The 18,985-nt window shown below is 51.2% G+C and overlaps 1 protein-coding gene across 1 annotated transcript in view; it reads right to left on the bottom strand.

Moving 5' to 3' along the window:
• Window positions 1-221: 221 nt before the first annotated feature.
• The window catches only part of WLS (Wnt ligand secretion mediator), a 32,097-nt gene continuing 13,333 nt past the window's right edge, over window positions 222-18,985 (bottom strand). The window contains exons 2-12 of the mRNA XM_083845753.1: window positions 18,608-18,880; window positions 10,319-10,443; window positions 9,416-9,577; window positions 8,399-8,535; window positions 7,833-8,001; window positions 7,543-7,640; window positions 7,140-7,203; window positions 6,607-6,750; window positions 4,844-4,927; window positions 3,161-3,314; window positions 222-2,613 (exon numbers count right to left, since the gene is read on the bottom strand). Coding sequence (XP_083701879.1) covers window positions 2,504-2,613; window positions 3,161-3,314; window positions 4,844-4,927; window positions 6,607-6,750; window positions 7,140-7,203; window positions 7,543-7,640; window positions 7,833-8,001; window positions 8,399-8,535; window positions 9,416-9,577; window positions 10,319-10,443; window positions 18,608-18,880 — 1,520 coding nt within the window. The 3' untranslated portion in view covers window positions 222-2,503. The remainder of the gene's footprint in view (window positions 2,614-3,160; window positions 3,315-4,843; window positions 4,928-6,606; window positions 6,751-7,139; window positions 7,204-7,542; window positions 7,641-7,832; window positions 8,002-8,398; window positions 8,536-9,415; window positions 9,578-10,318; window positions 10,444-18,607; window positions 18,881-18,985) is intronic.

Genomic DNA, 18,985 nt, shown 5'->3' on the forward strand with positions numbered 1-18,985 from the left:
GGACAAGCAGCCCTCGGTGCCAAAGCCCCGCGCTGCTGCACCGCAAAGGGTTTGAAGAGAGATGAGAGGGAAAAGTGTCAGTGCGAGCTCTGCTCAGCACCGAGCTGCGGGGCCCGCGGCTGCCAGCCGGCTGCTGCCTGCGCCGAGAGCCAAACGCAGGCAGCCAAGGTCCCAGCAGAAGGGCCCCGGTTGCTCAGTCGGTGAGCCAGGCCAATGACAAGTCCACAATATGGTATATTTTATTTAAATTAACAAATCTACACGTTTTTCCAGGTTGCTTAAAAGCATTCTGTAAAAAGTGAACTCAACCTAAACAAAAAAAAAGAATATATTTTAATAAGACCCAGGGACTATTTCCGAGACAGATGAGTAGGGCTTAGGAATTAAGAAATAAAAAAAGTACACACACGCGCGCGCACGCTCACACATACACACACCCCGTAAACAAATTGTTAGTGTTTGACACAAAATTTGGTTTTAAAGCTGCAATGCCCCGTTTGTAAAGAGCCTTTACAAAATGCAATGCTATCCTAAGCTGTAAAAGAAACCATGGACACATCTATGGGAACAACATAAATATCACGTAAGAACCCAACCTAAAAAGAACGTTAACGTTGCAAAGTCGAGCACTCAGCCAGGGGAATGACGGAGTTATGATTGCGAGCATTCGTCTAACCCACTTTGCAACAGGACAACTGCTGCTGTACATCGTGCCTGCTCTCCCCACAACTCGTTCCTGTAGGTAGATGGCATACGGGTTGCACGTCGCCATCCGTGCTGAAGGTGTGGTCCCAGGAGTTACTGCTTACGCTACAGCAAGCACGCCCCCTTCTTTTTTTCATTTCCTTTAACCATTTCCTTTGAGTACAGGGGCATCAGTGTCCCACTTCACAAAAATATAAACTTACCCCAAATGGTTGGTGTTCCAGTTCAAGTATCCCAAACCGTCCAAAGCTCCTTCTTCAAGGAGCATTTAGCACTTTTTCTGTGCTACGGCGATCTCACACGTTCAGACATAGCAGCACGAGGGACTTCACGTGGCGTGTGGCATTCGGTGTCCCTCATCGCTCCCGTTAACAAAGCCAGGGAAACCCTTCTGCGGACGGGGTCTGCCGGGCACGCTGTGCCGAGCCCCGTTTGATGGTGCACAGCCTGGGGCTCCCAGCAGCTGAGGGGCTGTAAAATTGTCTGTGCTATCCTCTCCTTCAGAGCAGCAGCTCCAATAAACGGCACATTAATGCCACTTCAGAGTGCCGTTCTTACTGGGGCCGCAGCAGGGCAGCACCTCCTGGCACAATGCATTTGGTGCAGTGGTCCCAGTGGGAAATGCAACCGAGAGCAGCAGTAGATTACCTTGTGGGGATAGAAGTGGGGTGGGGAGGTTGGGCTGCATGTTACTAGGGGTTATCAGACGTACTAGTGCCAGGTACCAAGGCCAGCTGTGTCCTCAAGTTCTCTCCCAGGCCTTACAACAAGGTGGGTCCTGAGTAGCACCGACCCTTCTGGCTGTGTCCAAGCCACCAACACGGCTCGTAACTTGCCCCCAGCACAGCCCAGTTTACGCCTCCACCCCATGCGAGTTCGCACTCCCCTGGCACTGGTAGCCGTCTGAGTCAGACCAGCAGCCACAGCACGGGGTGAGCGTCCTCGTCTGAAAAGCAGACGTCTGCATGAGTGTGCGCCACGTGGATTTCCCCTGGGAAGGGCCCATCTCCTGCCCACCCTGGGGCCCTGCTCTTCTGCCCCTGGCATGTAAGCAGCAGAAAAATGAAGGAGATGTATCAAAAAGGCAAGACAGAGGAAGACTAGAGCGAGGGGAGCCAAATGGGGCTGAGAACAGGCAGGAGCTGGCTGTGAGATCAGTACCTCTGGGCACTGGGACAGGAGCACACACACCTCCTGCAATCCAGTTTTTACATTCCCCTGTATTTAACAAACAGCTGTGAAGCCTGCCGAAAAAGCGTGTAGCTGCTTCTTTTACTACTTACATCTTAAATACGACGAACAGTCTACCCCCTTCCCCAGCTCTATTTCATTCAAGTGACAGGTTTGCTGTGGGGCTACAGAGCTATACCAAAGACCTCAAACACTGTTTGATGCAATTATAGATGAGTGAATTAAATGCTTTCAAAATGAAGCCTTAGTTCTGCTCCGTCCCCCCCATCCTCATGCGCAGGCACACACACACAGCCCAGCAAAAATGGCCCAAGGCCAGGTCTGCCACTTGTACCGCCTGAACGTGCGACTTTGCAACATTAATGCTTTTCTAGTAGATTTTTACGTGCTCAAGTGTAACACAATATACATATCCCTCCCCCCAGAAATAACTACAACATATTAAAGAGTTTACAAATGTTATGCTCGGCGTCACTGCTCTGTGAAAATACACTAGATGCTGGGTGCCCAGAAAGCAAGTTACGTCGGACACATCTCCTGCAGGAGGGCGTTGTGTCGTCCTGTGTACTCCACTTTGTCTCGCGTCTCAGCCGCCGGGATCTCGGCCTTACTCCTGAGCCTCCTTGCGAGCCAGCTTGTAAACCTCTGTGGGGCCGTCCACGTGGGTGATGGTGGTGGTGAGCTGGAGCTCCTCGCCGCTGCCCACTCCCAGGTCACCTGGGAAACAATAACGCCATCAGACTGCCCTCACGATACAGTACTGTGCAATTAAAAGGCAAAAAGATCTGTTTTGTTCAGCCCAGGCTCTCAGGAGCTACCTGAACTATGTTCCATGCAGTTTCTATGAATGCTTTTATTTGAAGTCATTTAGATGTGAACATATCGTCAGATGAAGATTTCCGTGCTACTGGAGGCCACCGGAAGGAAACCAACAGCACTGCCATTCTCCCCTTGCCCCAGTTCCAATCCTTTTCCCACCCTTATGTTTGAGCTATGCAGTCACGACTGGGCAATACCAAAAAATTACAAAAAACAAGCTAAAACGTTTCAGACAGCCGTGGCTGAATATTCAAACCCGTCTAGCCTAGTCAATAATTAAAATGTCTGCTGGAACAAGTGCTTTGAAGAACAAACCCTCGTTTGCATAACATTTCAGTGTGCTGCATGTGCACTTTGGCAAAAAAGATACACAGAAATACCCCCCACTTTATGTTGCTGCCTTCCTGTGGTAACCTTCACACGTAGATGACTTGGAGCCATTTACCGTTTGACTGATCTTCCCCATAATTCTTGTGTGACGGCGCGTACAGGAACATGAGTGCGAAGACGTAGAGGTTCCACATCCCGTAGATGCCGGTGAAGAAGGCGCTGTTCACCTGGATCGTGATGTCCCCCCACTTCCAGTGGCCTTCCGTCACCTGCCCGAGAGAAAGCGGACGGTCAGTGAGGCCAGAGTCACACACAGATGTGACCCCCGCGGCTCTGGGCTTGGAACAAATCCACGAGAAAAGCCTCGGTTCCCCAGGAGGAAGACAACGCATGTACAACAGCATCAGTCACCCCGTCAGGGAAGCACTCTTTTCTTCTTCAGCATGCAGGAAAAAATGGTACTTACAGTGACTGCACCAGGATTCCTATAACTTTGATCTATCATTCTTAACCGTGGCACAGTCTTTCACATTCTGCAATAGACGGCTGTCAAAGCTGGCGTGTTCAGCAAAGGCTGTCACACAAAGGGCAGTACCTCAGAGACAACTACTTACATCTGAAAACATCAGACTTCCATAAATAGGCCTCCTATACAAGGGAAAGCAGCACGAATAATGTGAAAAGTGAATGTGCTGAATGCCTTCTTGCTGCTTCTGCCTTACGAGAGAGGCCCAGGCTGACTGCATCAGCCTTAGACATAGAGATCTGTCAAGATTTACCAAAATATCATCAATATTAATACGACTTGAAGACACACACACTGTTCACAGTGAAGTGCTGCCTTTCCATTAAAGGGAGAGACACAAGGCAGCAGCATGCCTTTTCCCGATAGGAAGAGCTTTCCCGTGAAAACACCAGGACGTTCTGCTCTGAAGAGGAGCCACGGCAGCACAACCTTGCCTTCAGGGGAAGGCAAAAGCTTAGCTTGAAAAGAGTAGCTGGACAAGATCGTTTGTGTTACGCCCATTCGCAGTGACAGCTACAGTCATTAATACTCAGTGATTAATTGAATTGCCAAGTGGCATTTCTCATACCATTGCTTCAGCCTAACAGATTTTTAAGAGCAAAATCATCTGCTGCTGTGTTTTCCATTGGGACCCACCACATACCCCAAAGCATAAGTGATGCAGGGAGTGAGACCCTGCAGATGTAGTTCTGTAATGCAGGATTTGCAAGGCTGTACAACCGTTCTCCTGAAACTACACGCTGCTTATGCTTAGGAACTGCCATAAGACAGCATCTGTTTCAAAGATGTCACTTAACAGTAGACTGTTACTTGAAGTAAACCATCAAAGTATATTTAAACAGCTGTATAAGCTCATGCGTACAGAGAGACTGCACCATAGCTCGGAATAAATAGGTATATATCCTGCGAGAAACAACAGGGTTGCAAAGTCAAAACCAGGGCAGACTGAATTCTGGTATTTCTTTGTGGGCATAAAAGCCACCAGATTCTTTTAATGTGAACAGAACATTTTTGCTCTTGCTGAGTTCTCAGAAATGACTAAACTGTTTTGGCTGATATTTCAAAAAACACAGACCCTGTGAGCCAAAGGCCTTTGTGGAAGTTTCAGTGTTTCAAATACATGAAAACAACTTCTTAAAAAGCAACTTATTATCAAATCTACCTATAAGACACAGGCCTGGTCTCTCTGAGCTGCAGGTAGCCCAGCCTTCCTAGCACGTGGGGAATTTACGGCTGATGTTTTCAAACGCAGCTGAATTTTGTCACGCTCACCTGGCTCACGATGAAGAAGATGACTGTCATTGCTGCACAAGCCAGGGTGATGAGCATCAGGAACTTGAACCTAAAAATCAGCCCCTGTTTAGAAAGAAATGTCACTGGTCACATTAACAGAATCCACAAAAACCCATTTTTGTTTTTAGCATGTACAAGACACGAGTATAAAAAAAAAAAAAAGAAAAAGGAAAAAAAGGGTCCAACCCACGAAACCCCAAACCAAAACAACCTCCACCCACTCCTTCGTGCTGCATTCATGACAGCCAATATTCTCCGTTCCCCACACACGTCTGCATTCCTCCCCGATGCTCCGAGCAGGGTGTGCGTGTCTGGACAGCTCTTGCTTTCCATTACAGCTGCTTTTGTGACTGATTTACGAAGAGTTAATGTGAGAGGGGAGGCAGGTCAGTCTGAGCTATGGGTTTCATCCAAGGGACAGCCTACCTGATAGCTCACAGCTTTTGTTAAACAAACATCTGTGGAGAGATTTCGGGTTTTAGCAAGACAACGGGACACTTGTACGGTGATAGCAGGGGTCTGTATGGGCTAACGCCCACCTCCAGAGTCCCTCTGGCAGGGAACTGCAGCAATTCTGAACGCTTGTCAAAATTACTTTGTGCACTACAAAAGAATGTAAATTATAAGAAACTTTATGGCTCAAAATCTCTTGGCTGGGAATCCTACCATGTACTGTATTTGCTCTTGATAGTTTTAAGTTTTTACTTTAAAATTGTTTTGGTTTTGTTTTTTTCTTCTTTTTTTTTTTTTAAAAACCATTTGGGGAATTTTGATGGAAACGTCTGTGTGTGCGTCATTACTGGGCTCCACAGTGACAACAAATGACCATTAGTTTAACTCTTCCAGACCAGATTCGTGCTTGCCAGATGGTTGCAGTTACAGCACGGCTGCAACAGCTCTACAACACAAGCTAACATCCCGTGCCTCTTGCTAAAGGGAAAGATGGAAAAAAAAAAAAGCTGAATATCTTGTGCAAATTCTCTCAAGTCTGATCTTCTATTTTTCATGTGCACCCCTGATGGGTGATAACCAGCCTGTTGAAACCACAAGTTGACCATCGTTATACACAACAATGCTGGTTATAAATATTTACACAACCACGAAAACAAGAGGCTCTCCCGGCTCAAGCAGCGAAAGAGAACTCCTCATGTTCTGCAGCAGCTAAAGACAGCTAGGGCAGAAACAGCATACAAAATTACAGGCTAAAAAAGGGGAAAATGAGCTGAGCACGTTGGGTTTTGACCTTTGTGTGACAGTTTCTGTCCTGCGATTTGGTTAGGACTACCCCATAAATCTGAATTTGTGCCATGGAAAAACTAGGTGGTTTTGGTAATACTTGCCATTAAACACAATCATTAATATTAGAGAAGGAGAAACTGAGGTACAGGGAGCACTTTCTCCCCGTAGTAATTTAAATGGCAGTCTGGGCAATTTTATTCTATCCCCCAACACACATCAGTAAACCCGGAGATGACAACCACTCAAAAAAAAAAGGCAAAAAGAGAGCTGGCTTACACACCCTCCTGAGGGATTAAAATGTTGTATCGGGACCAAAGACCCAAATAAAGAAAAAAACGTAACAGCAGTTGAAAGGAACAAAAAGGCAGCTGGGGGACTTGAGAGCAGCTGATGAGGATCAGGCCTTCCAGTTCGGGCCTGTATTGACAGCGAAGGTTTCAGTGTAATCCTTAAGGGTGAAAATGCATTTTGAAAATAAAGACAGTACAACAAGGAGTGCCTACCTCATAATGAAGACAGCGAACCTTGCTCATTGCCGGCAGGCTTGACTGCTTTCCACTGATGTTTCTGAAAACTTGGAAGACCATAAAACACAGGAAGAGAAAATAAAGGCACAAGCAAATTCCTGCAACTATAATAAAGGCCATCTGAGCAGTGTAAGTTAAAAGAAAGTGACATGAAGTAATAGAAAACATCATTCAGGCGATTCACTTCTAATACGATCAGGAAGGTCATTAATAACCTCCCTATGGGATGGCCATGATGGCACCCTTGACCTAGATCCCCCGTGTTGCCTCGACGTCCCGGAGCACAGCACCGGTGCTGGAGGTACCTGGCACTAAACCTACCACGACCACCTCTTCCAGTCACCGCCAGGGTCCCCTACAATGTCCGAGCCCCACCACACAGCCTGGCCAGGAGAAGGAAGGTCTCCCACAGCCCACGGATATCAGGCAGGAGCACCCGCAGGACGGGACCATCTCCCTCAGCTACCGACACCGAGCGCGCGGGCCTGCCTGAGCCCGGACAAGGATACAGCCAGCTCCGTGCCGACCTCGGTGGTCCAGATGCTGTAGAAGGGGTTTTTCAGCTGCACTCCCCTGCAAAGAGGAGAAAAAACAGAGCTGCGACACAGGCCACGAGGCTGACAGAGAGCCCCATGCTGCTTTCCCTTGTGGGCGAGGAGGACACGAGGTGGACACATGTCTTCCTGGCCCTCCGGAACAAGATGTGCTGCTGTGAAGTGCCTGAAGGCCTCAGCATCTTCACTGGGAGCCTGCTCCCTTCCTCACTAGGCAGGCCTGCGCATCCAGCCCCAAGGATCGAAGCGCTCGCTCCCCAAGGCACCTCGAGCCCCGTGCTCAGAGGTCCCAGCCTCAGCCCGCCGCTCGGGGGAGGCCTGCCTGGTGCCCACCAGCTCAGGGCAGCGCGGAACCCACCTCTCGCACATGTCGAAGATGAAGAGGCAGAAGGAGCCGACAGCTATGGGTCCAACCTGCTTCCAGTACCCCGAGAGGCGGTTCCGCTCGTTCTGGTCCTAATCGAAGGGTCAGGAGGTGGGGAGGAGGAGGAGAGATGAGGAAGAGCAAGTTAGCCAGCAGTCCTCTCACCAGGAACGAGACCCACAGCACTGTTTCCAAATCCCAACAAGCGAGGAAAAGGGAGCTGTCAGTTACTGCTGCGAGGGCCAGGGGGGCATGGAAACCACCTTCCTTTCTGTCACACCCACCATCATGTGCTCTCCGCAGAAGATGATCCAAAATGACAGGAGCATGGCATAGAAAATGCCTTGTCGAATGTCTCCGAAGAGCAGCATCCACGTCCAGTCAAAGCCGATGGAAAACCACTCCACTGGGATGTTAATGAACGTCATGGAAATTCCCAGAGCAAAGATCACCCTGGAGAGGGAGAAACACTATCTCTGTCTCTTTCCAGTTTGCAGGGAGAAAACACAGAGCCGCAGCAGCCAGAGGTGTGCCCAGTGGGTGACAAGAAAACCCGGCACTGTTCAGGCAGGGGCAGCAGATTGTCACCAGGGCCAGGAGGTGGCACCTCCTGCCAGCAAACCCCCTGGCACTAAGCTCCTCCAAGCAGCCACGGGTAAACGCAACATCTTCTCTGGGAGGTTAGCGGGGAAGCAGAGAGACGCTATTGAGGTTTCTGGGTGCCCCTGGGTAGAGGGAATGGACAGGAGAGGGAGAAGAGACGAATCCTGTCCCCAAAACACATGCCCTGCCTGGGAGCAGCCCACCTCGGCCAGGGTCACCTCACCCAGGCACCCGCGCCCCGACTCACTTCTCCAGCAGGACGGGAGCGCGCGTCATCAGCGTGATCCGCCTCCAGTACCAGATCATGATGATCAGAATGCTGGGGGTGAGGAAGGTTTTCATGGCAAACCACACTTTTGTAAAGCCTCCGTTTTGATGGATACCCTAGGGAGAAACAAGGTGGAACGTGACAGCTGTACAGGTTTTTAACATCGTTACCTCTGTGCCTGTGCTTACAGGGGCTGGCAGGAGAGGCACACACGTTGCAGCGTTTGACATGTAAGCAGATGTAGACTCAACCGCTCTTTGAAAGACGCGGTCTGGCCAACACAGGGAAGGGAGCAGCTGCCTACACAGCACCCAGGCCATCTGAGCAGGCTTCAAAAGTCCCGTTGGAAACAAATGCCAAAACCCGCAGCTTCCATCGCGAGGTGGGAAGCGGTCTGAGAGAGCGGCACTTCTGACACAGCGTGGAAAAAACTGACAGCACTGCTCAGACAAGTAACAAGATACTCATGGAGCTAAGTCACCGCTGGTGGGCAAAGCAGTGACCAAATTAATGCATTTCTCCAGACACATGCCCTCCCACCGCCGTCTGCAGCCACCACAGCCTGCTGGCTGACCGCTGCTGAAAGGGACAGCGGGAGGAGGTTTTCCAGCCGGCAGCACCCGTGGCCACCACGTCTCATGGGAGGGCAGGAGCAAGGACAGCAGACTGCCATCTCGAGCATCTGCTTGGCGACAGCCAGCCCTGAGAGAGACCCGGTCCCCTCCGAGCCCTGCTGCTCTGTGCCTCTCATTTCCCCGTGCTCTCGTCCGTGACAGGCAGACAGGTCCCTGCACCATCCCACGGAGGGACGGATCCCTCGCGAGGGAGGGAAGTTGGGGTGCCGTGCATGTTTTCAGGCAGAAGCTACCCAGGAAGAAGAGCAGGACTTTTGCTGCGGATCGAGGAGGAGAACCAGATGGGCTGCAGGTGCCCCGGCTGGCTGCGGCACCGCGGGGCGCAGTCCCTCTGAAGAGGGGCAGCCAGGCAGACACTCACCACGAGGCGGATGTCCTTGATTTCCCCAATGCCCACATTAATGCCTTTCCTCTCGTTCACGGGCAGACGGATGTTGATGAGGTAGTACTTGTGAGCCACGCTGCCGATCTCCATGAAGGGAAGGAAGTCGCAGTCGTAGTGACGGCCTTCGGACTCCAGGGTCTAGCAAAAGGGCACCAAGTGGCAAGACTGTGGTCAGCCACGTCCTGCATGGTGCGCGGCTGCACAGGCCCTAACGCTGAACTTGCCTAAGAGCATTATTGGCACTGAGAGACCATCTGCTCATCCCCACCTTCTCTGAAGGCCTGGGGAGAATCTGTGCAAGTCTGGAGACTCACCAGTGGGTTGGGGACCTTTTTCCTGAAGTTTCTGATTGTTTTGGGTCAAGGTACTCTGTTCTCATTGCTAGCTGTGCTTGTCGCTTGTAAGATTGCAGCTTGAGGCATTAAGAAGTCATTTTAAGAAACTCCCACCCCACCTCTCCCAGTTCTGCGAGTGCTGCAGTGTCCCCGATGGGCTATTTCCTTGCTACTCCTGAAGAACGAGGCTTTGTCCATCACAGAAGCACAAGATGGAAAGCTCCAAGTTCTCCGGAATGGTTTTGGGTAAACAGATCCCAAAGCCTTCAAGTTTCAGCCAGACCACAACGTTAGAGGCCACAACAATTCTGCCTGCACCTGGACCTGTGCATTGACCTCCCACCTTTTCTTCCTTACCACCTGGCTTCACCCTTTCTCTTGTGCCACAAACAGAACTAAGCTGCATGCGGAGCTCATTAGATTTTCAAAGATTTTGAGCCAAGAGAAAGGTGACAAGTCTGCAAGATACAACTGAACAATTCTATGAAGCACCACAAAGGAAAGGAAAAGAACAACTCCCACCCCCCGCATCAGAACACCTTACTTTTGGAGAGCCAAAGGTGCATTTCAGCTTCCTGATCTCTATCGCGTGTGCTATTTCTTCCCATTCATCAAACATGTTATCGCGATACGCTAATGACACATCCAGGGTAATTTCTGCGTTTTCTTCTGCAAGAGGAAGGAAACATGGAGCTCGTTAGACACAGATGGTACAGAAAGGGAGGAGAGCCTCTGTATACAGAAAGGACCTATGAGAGGCACACAGTTACGGAGACGAATGGAAATTTTTGCATTCTGAATGTTTCAAATTACATTTTTCAAAACATTTCTTTCCCCTCTGGTAGAGAAGAAAGAACCTAATTCTTCCTGGTCACGGAGGACTGATGTCTTGCTAACATACCATGGTGTGCTGCTGTACTATGGTCGGGGGTGAAGAGCATTACTTATTCATATAGCATTAGAAACAATAATTCATATAAATCTGGAGCAGAGACAGTTGCAGAGACAGACGGTCGACCAAAAAGCAGTGCAGCAGACTTCACTGTGGGTTGGCAGAGGAGCAAGCAGACACGCCGTTACCCAGACTTTCTGCAGGTACCGCAAGGGTAAGCAATAGGTCCTTCTGCTTCGGGAAGCAACGACATTGCATCGCAGGATTTACCTTATATTGACATTGAAATAGCTTTGATTTACAGAAAACCACACACACACAAAAAAGAACTATACAACAGTATATGCTGCATATGGTCAGATGTATAAAGAAGATCTATGCACCTAGTGGGACACTTTGTTCGTTCAGACAGGGTCACGTTCGTCGTCTATCAATGTAACCTCAGGGTTCTTCTGGCTCATCATCCATAAGCATTGAGGCCCAACACCCTGAATAAAGAGGTCTAGAATAATCCCCTTAACACAGGGGTTTTCTAGCAGAGAGATTTTAAATGGAAGAAACAAAAAGGATCACAGAGATCCCTGAGTGAGGTGGGGAGGGGGGCACAGTGACACTACTGGAGGGTCAAAAATGCCTCATCAAAAGCACAGATTGCTGCAGAACTGCCCAGAACTGCTCCTAAAAGACAAACCAGTGCTCCCAGAGTGATAGCAAAACAATACCCAGTTCCTTTTAAAAACAAAAAAAAAAAAAGAAAAATTGAAGGTGGCCCTGCTGGAAAAAGGAAAGGCCTGATAAACAACTCCACATGAAGGAACTGAAGTCTCCTATACGTATTGTTTAACCTAGGCAATTCTACACCGGGGCTTTGGGGTCCTCCCCCTGCACCTCCCAGCACTGGCTGGTTTCCACCCGCACGGCTGCACCAACTTGCGCGCCGGCAAGCACACACAGAACTAATATGCACCCAGGTAAGGCAGCCACACCAAGCTTGGCTCAGCAGTTTCGCATTCTCCCACACCTGGAGGAAAAACGAGAGGGGCAAATCATAGATTAGGAGAGGTGAGGTGGGGGGTTCCTGGGCTTCGGGCGCTGCAGTAGGCCAGCAACTCCACCCTGAACCGCGGGGCAGGAGGCGTGCAAACGTCACACGGAGACCCGCAGCTCCAGCGTGTATGTCGGTGTTTTCAGTTCTCAGAGCACCGCTGTTCCTGTGGGAAGAGCCGACCCATCCTCTCCTGGGCCTGTTCACAGGACGGGCACGGGGTGTACCTGCCTTTAAACACGCTCTTGCTGGGGTGCGGCCAGGAGGTCGCTGCTGCGAGGAGGAAACAGGGCTAGAACAGTCTCATTGAGGTACCATAAGCGAGCCAGCTCATGAGACCGAACGAGTTACAGTCCAAGTCTGCCAAGCAGCAACACATAAACACAGCTTAAAAACCCACGGCAAGCCCGCACCGGCTCCGCCAGATGTGAAATCCTCCCCAATTACCAGGCACAGCTCCAAGGCGAGGCTCCGACGGAGCCACGCGCCCTGCAGCATGTGCACGCTACAGCCTCGCCTGCTTCCCTCAGCCACCAAACCCCGGGCGAGCCGCTGAAGGCCGTGCCAGCTCCGCGCGTTATTCGCTGTGCCGGTGCCGCGCTCCCGCCGCAGACCGCTTGTGCCGGCGGGTCCCCGCGCAGGGTGCGGTGGCTGGCACGAGGTCAGCGACGCCCCCGTGGGCAAGCTGACACACACACACACCTCCCCGCAGGGCTCCATCACCGCCCGCATCCTGGGCAGGGGAAGACGTGGAGGCCTGCAAAATGTCACAGCCCACGGCTCCGCACCAGGGACCCCGCGGAAAAGGGGCCGTCGGGGCAGCACCCTGCGCACGGGAGGGGGCTGCGAGGAAAAACATCGACGCTCGACGAGCTTTGAAGTTCAGCACAGCGCGCTGCGCCGCGCCGAAAGCAATCTGGTCCTCGTAACTCCGAAGGAGACTGTTCCGTGTCTGCCAGCGAGCGGGAGCCTCTGAAGCGCCGCGTGTCCCACATATTTGTCATCTCCTTCGGTTTTATTTGCGTGGGGGACATGTGGTGGCACACTCATCCCAACTGGTGGGAAGGGGCGTGGATGGGATCTGCGGTTCAGACTTGCTATTTATACGGCGTTTGGAGGTGGCTCTGTTCTGCCTTAATGTGGATGCAACAAGATTTGTCCGAGCATTTTTTCACGCACACGTGATCTATACCATCCAGATTGATACCGGGTTCCTCCCCGCAGCAGCCGTTCGTCGGGTTTCCACGAAATAGGCATTTGCCGTCTGAGATCCGCTATTTAGGAGACCAGCAAAACCAGATAAATGGGAACATAAGGTTAAACTTGGCCCAATTAAAAAGAACTGCAAACTTCATTTCAGAAGCCATAAAACCAACTGGAATGCTTGGGAGTAAATCCAACGAAAACAGCTTTCATTATTTCATCTTGGTAATCCAAACGCTGCTGCTGCCATTGAGGATGAAAACCAGACGGCAGAAAATATATACCAGCGTACCTCTTCAAAGCAAGGCGTTATAATCTCCCTTTGAATTTCCATCATGCTCTGGATCAGGGTAACCTCTCCCATTAGAGCAGAGTCTGGACGAAGGCCCTCCAGGGCCATCAACACCAGATACATAAATCATCGTAGGGGGAACAGCCAAGGACAGGGACACGCAGTTCGGCAAGAAATGAATCTGAAGGTTTGCAACTCATCCGCATTAATACTAAAACGGAGGGTGGTGCACAGACAAAGGGGGGGTGCCCGGCCTCCCCCGGCCCAGCAGCAGCTCTCGTGCCTCCGCCTGCCCGCAGCAAGGGGGAGAGAGGCAGCAGCTGACGTGCTGCCAGGCCTAGCCTCGAGATAAAGGAGAGGTGTTTCAGAGCAGAGCTATTTACTGTCAAAACAGTGCATGGGAGGAACGCGCAGGAGGCAGGAGACTGACAGTCAAGTTGGTTTTTACTTCTGCTTTCTTCTTTTTTTTTTTCCCCCCAGACACACTCAGCCGTGCCCTGGGAACGGCATGCTGCCAAAGATAAAAATCAACAGCGGGGGAAAGTCACGCAGCACCCGCACGAGCTGCACAAGGACCATTTTCTCATTGCTATGAGGGGATGCCCTCCCTCCGGGACACCTCCGTGCCCTCCGAGCACTCTCCCGGCAGCTCAGGCTCCTCGTCCCCAGTGCTGGACCTGGGACCAGGACGAAGCAGCCCGTGGCCAGCTGGCTGCAGGAGCGACACAGCCCTGCGGGGGAACGCGGGCTGTCTGGGGACCGGGAAGCATTACAGCAGCCAAATCCTAGCGGGGTCTCGGGTCGATGGCACCAGCTGAAGCCAAGAGATAAGCAAACAGCTTCCTAATTTTCTATAAAGAAGCAAATGCAGGCTGAGGCCAGGTTCAGAGGAGCGGGGACAGAGAGCAGAGTACTTTAATTATTCAAGGCTGAGCCACAGCAGAAGAGGAAAAATACAAGGGAGGAAGGAAGAGGACAAGCTGGCATCTACCTGCACTCAGCTTTTCAGATGCTGCCGTACTCAGGGAAAGTCATTACTCAGTTCCTCCACGCATGCTAAACAAGATTCTCCAGAATTTCCTGACGACAAAAGGTACAAATACATAGATAGAAATCTGTCTTACCCAGCACCAAGAGATGGAGTTGTGCGTGCAGGGCCTGTGGCAGAGCGATGCCTCAGCAAACCTGGCCACACAGACCTCGTAGATAAGGCCTGTGTAATTACCTCTGCTACTAGCAGCTCCAGCGCAGAGCGACAATCTCGCTAGTGTCACAGGTTTATCTTAATAAAAAAAAAATAATTAAAAAAGACAAGTTTGTTTAGCTAACTGCATGTCCCGTGGATGACCAACCACAGTAAGAGATGATCCCGGTGGTGCTTCCAGCTCAGATTTCTCAACGACGCCCCAGCCACAGGGCTACAGAAGGCTGCGGGGAGGAAGGGGCTGCTCGGTGCCTCTCGTGCTCTCAGCACTGACCGCCCCCACACCCTACCCTTTTTTCCCTAGTATTTTACTGCTGATTATTCAGTACCCAAGATCTTTTCCATGATTCACTTTACAGCGCGTTATTCGCACAGGGGATCTTCACTCGCACAACAATAGTCTAAAAATAGAGAAGTAGTTTCGGGGATGGCTCCGTGCCAGCTGCATGCTAATACGGCTATCTGGGAAGAAGCGTGTGCTAGCAAACAGAGGTGTTAGAATTATTCACAATATGCCTCTGTGCTTCACTAGCTCTCTGAAGTTACAAAAACCTCCGAAGAGACACAAATTACAAGAATCCGAACAGGAGCACGCAGCACAGCCATGCTGTACACCATTTCTTTCTAAGAGCAAAGCAGCAAGAAGTCTCTCACGTATTAATATTTTAAGTTCACTGGATATAAAAAGAGAGGAAAGCACGTTTTTTTAAACAGAAGACTTGCAGAGGCCCCTCCGTACTGCTACGCCCTCCGATAAATAAAGGCGCCATTATCTAACGCCCAGCCCAGCGCAGCCGTCACTTTGTACTCCTGAGGGACGGCTCATTCATCGATGCCAAACCGCTATTAAACCATTTCATGTTTATTTTTCCCTGAGGTGACACCGGGGCAGGGCAGCAGGCTCTGCGGTGCCTGCACGCCTGCGGCAGGTCCCTGCTCGGCGAGGGATGGAGGTACAGGAGCTATGGCTCGGCACGTACACACGGCCACGCTGCAGCACAGCCCGGGGAGCAGGGCCCATGTTCCCTGTTCAGAACACTACTGCTTGCCAAGTGTGAAGGGCCCGGGCCCGTGGCAGTATGCCAGGCCAAAAAACAGTGGTAATAAAAAAAATAACACCCCTCCAGGATCACAGCACACCCCGCAGTGTGTCCCTGCAGTACCCCATCCACGGGGGCACGCAGCAGCAGGAAGCGAAGCAAAGCAGGAGGGAGTGCTGGCAGGGGACCCGTGGGACCCTCCGGTCCCCCATCCCTCCCCTGGAAGGGCCTGCTGGTTCCAGCGACGGGAATGAGACCTAATTGCAGGGTACGAGAGAAACACTCCAACTTTCACAAGCAGCCTTTATGCGAGCTGGGCACGCGGGGCTGCTGGTGGTCAGCCAGCACGGTGTCACACTGCTGCTGCACCCTGCAGCCCGGCCCTCCCACAGCTCCGTGTCACCCTAACCCTAACCCACAGCCCCTCTGGCTGTGGGGGCAGCACGGACCCCCCCCCGCCACAGCTTTCGTGATGGGCAGCGTGCCTAGTTTCTCTTTGTGCCTCCCCCCCCTCTTCTGGAGAGGGTCCGTTTTTCGATGACCGAATGCACAGCGCATTGAGAAAGGACAAAGACAACTTGGAGGCGAGATTAAGTCCAAGTCGCTGGCAGCTCTGCACGAGGGATAAACATGAGGGAAATAAAATTCAGCTGTTTAACAGCTGAGCTAGGTCCCAAGCAGTCGAATGCAGCAGGGCAGCTCCTCTGCAGGGCAGGATCCCAGCAGGGTGTTTCGGATGGCATTTCAGATGGTGCTTCGGGTGTCCCCCAGCACTCAGAGCAGCCCACGGCAGGGAAACTCCTTCCTGACGGGTGACGGAGCCTGGGGGCCCCCGGCTGCTCCCGGGGTGCACTGAGCACACAGATGTCCCCCGTGGGCACAGAGGCGTCTTCCCAACGCTGCTTTGAGAGAAGAAATCCGGCGATCTCACCTCTGGGGAGCCGATTCCAACTGTCTGGTAAATGAAGCTCGTAAAACTAATGCAGAGTTAGCAGCAAGATACAGACGCGCATACGTAATTATTTTAGGTTAACAAGTTTCCTGCTACCTTTTTTTTTTAATTTATTACGACACAATTTAGCAAGCAAGAAGAGTGTTATTCACTGGTTGCTTAGATTTCACACTTAATTTACATCTGACTTCAGCTTGGCATAAAGTGTAGGAAAACAGCGTTTTTAAGCTTTCCTCAGTCAATGAAAGAAAACCCTGAAGATGTGCCAAATAAGCTCACTGAAAACAAAGTATTAGCGTGCCACGTCTCCCAACACTTCTTACAAACTAAGAACACCGGCAGCCACGACCAGAAACCAAGCCCCCCGGACCGCAGAGCTGGTACAGCTCATCCCCCAGACCTTGCTTTTATTAACCAGAGATGAGTTTTTCTGTTTTTTTCATCTCGAAGAAAATTTGAGTTGCTGTTTGGCACCCCAACAGCCTCTCCAGGCACAGCGGCCTGGCGGAGCCAAGGAGCCGAGGCCCTGGTGAAGTTACAGAGCTGCTCTCCATATGTTAGATAATTACAGGGTTAAGAACGTGCACGCAAGCTTTAGAAGACCTCATTTTTAGCTTCCCTCGATGACGATGCAGCACACAGCCGGGGAGGAGCAGGCCCCTTTGACCAGGCAGGGCGGTGAAGGAGCCGCAGACGCTTCGCTCCCCGCGGGCACCCGGGCACTCGAGCCAGGCCCACGAAGAGGCAGACGGCAGCAGGCAGAGAGCTGCCAAAGCCCCAGGTTGGACCAGTTTGAGAAGTAAATTGTTTATTTGTTGTTAGGTTATGGCTGTTAGAGAGAGGGATTTTCCAAAACACTCTACAATGTGCAAACACGCCTACAGCTGTTCTTTCAGTAAGGGGCAGAGCAGCCTGCCCTTGCTGCTCCTGACTTCATCTTGCAGGCTTTTGTAGGGGTTTTTGCAAATTTCATCTTCTTCAGGTACTGAGGTTGAATCCCAGTAAGACAGCTTCTTCCACGGTTCCTGTACCTGTACAGTTCTTACGTTTAATTTGAACTCTGTCCTTTCAAGGCCAAGAAGTATTTTCCATCTGCACTTATCAAACCCAAGCAAGCCTGTAACGCAGCATGTGATGGAGGGCAGGGCAACTACTGCAGTTCACCAGTGAACAAACTCAAATTGCAGAAGAAATTAAAGTAATAACTATGGCAAAGCCTCAGTAAATAAATAATCTATCTGCTACCCGATGGAGAGTGTGCATTTACAGGCAGTCTCAGAGTGAGAATTCCTTCTTACGAGCTCCTTCCTTGTGTACGTGTGCGGATGGATGATTTCATTTACTGACTACTTCAGCTCACAGTTTAGAAACTGACCACACAAAAGTGCTTGGTGAACACGGAGCAAGACAGCACGGCTTAAAATCTGCAGCACTGGGAAACAACCAACCAGCTGAAGTATCCATACAAAGAAGTTTTGGGGCAGAGATATAAAATTGTTTAAATTACGTCCTGAGACTGCTTTTCACCACCTCCACGCAGACTGAAGCAGGGGAAGTAGAGCCCAGCGAGGTGGCGCAGCAGCAGGCGAGCAGCCTCCGCAGGGGTGTCCCCACTGCCACCGCCTCCAGCAGGTCACCGTGGTGGCTCCGGCACCTCCTTGCAAGCCAAGCTCCTCCAGCCAGAGCCAAGCTCACCCCGTGGAGGATGCAGGACTCAGCTCACCAAGCAGTTGCACGTGTGCCGATCCAGTGCAAGGAGCGGGATGGAGATGCTCAGAAGTGGGACAGGTCCCTTTCAGCTTTTCAGGGTTCAGTGGTATTATCTACTGGAAACTGTTGCTGCGTGCTCAGCAACTTGAGATATTTTGGAAAACTTTACGAAACCCAGCAGCGCATGCTATGAAAGCAAGTTGCTGGATTTAAGCCAGTGCAGGTCCTGATATTCTGCGTACTTTAGCGCGGAACCTGTTCGCCATTTGCTTAGCCACCCGCTAACGCAGCGCAAGCAGCTTTCCCTGGAGACGCCCACATTGCAATGCCTCATTCCTAACCCCCAGCCTTGGCACGGGTTGCTGCATCGCCTCGCTGCGTGCGGGCACGTCACCAGCTAGCACGTGGTGCTGGATAAAAGCAGATGGATGAAAACAGACACTGGGGAAAAGAACAGCCCACAGTCCGCATGTAATAAAGGGCAGTGCGACTTACTCAGGTCGTTGTCCATCTTGAAGGCGATGTCCAGCTGCATGATGAAAAGCATGAACTGGAACCAGGGGCTCATCTCCTTGCTGGGGAGAGGGATGTGCACGGCAAACACGATGTCGTTGGCCTCGATCTGCCTGCTCACCGCTTCGTCGAAGTCTTTGAGCTTCTCACAGTGGTTGGGTCCCCAGGGCATCAGCCACTTGGTTTTGTGGTGGTTTTTTCTTACATCAATGCACTTCACTGACATGTAAGGAACAGCTGTCGTGGGGCTGGGAGCTGTAAATGAAAGAGAACCACATTTTTAGAATCTGGAAATATCGCACTTAGTGGGTTCCCCACCGAAGTATGCAGCTCCCCATTCAGCTATTTGAAGGCAATACA

This window comes from Anser anser (genome assembly GCF_964211835.1).
Source record: "Anser anser genome assembly, chromosome: 8".
Classification (NCBI taxonomy): Eukaryota; Metazoa; Chordata; class Aves; order Anseriformes; family Anatidae; genus Anser; species Anser anser.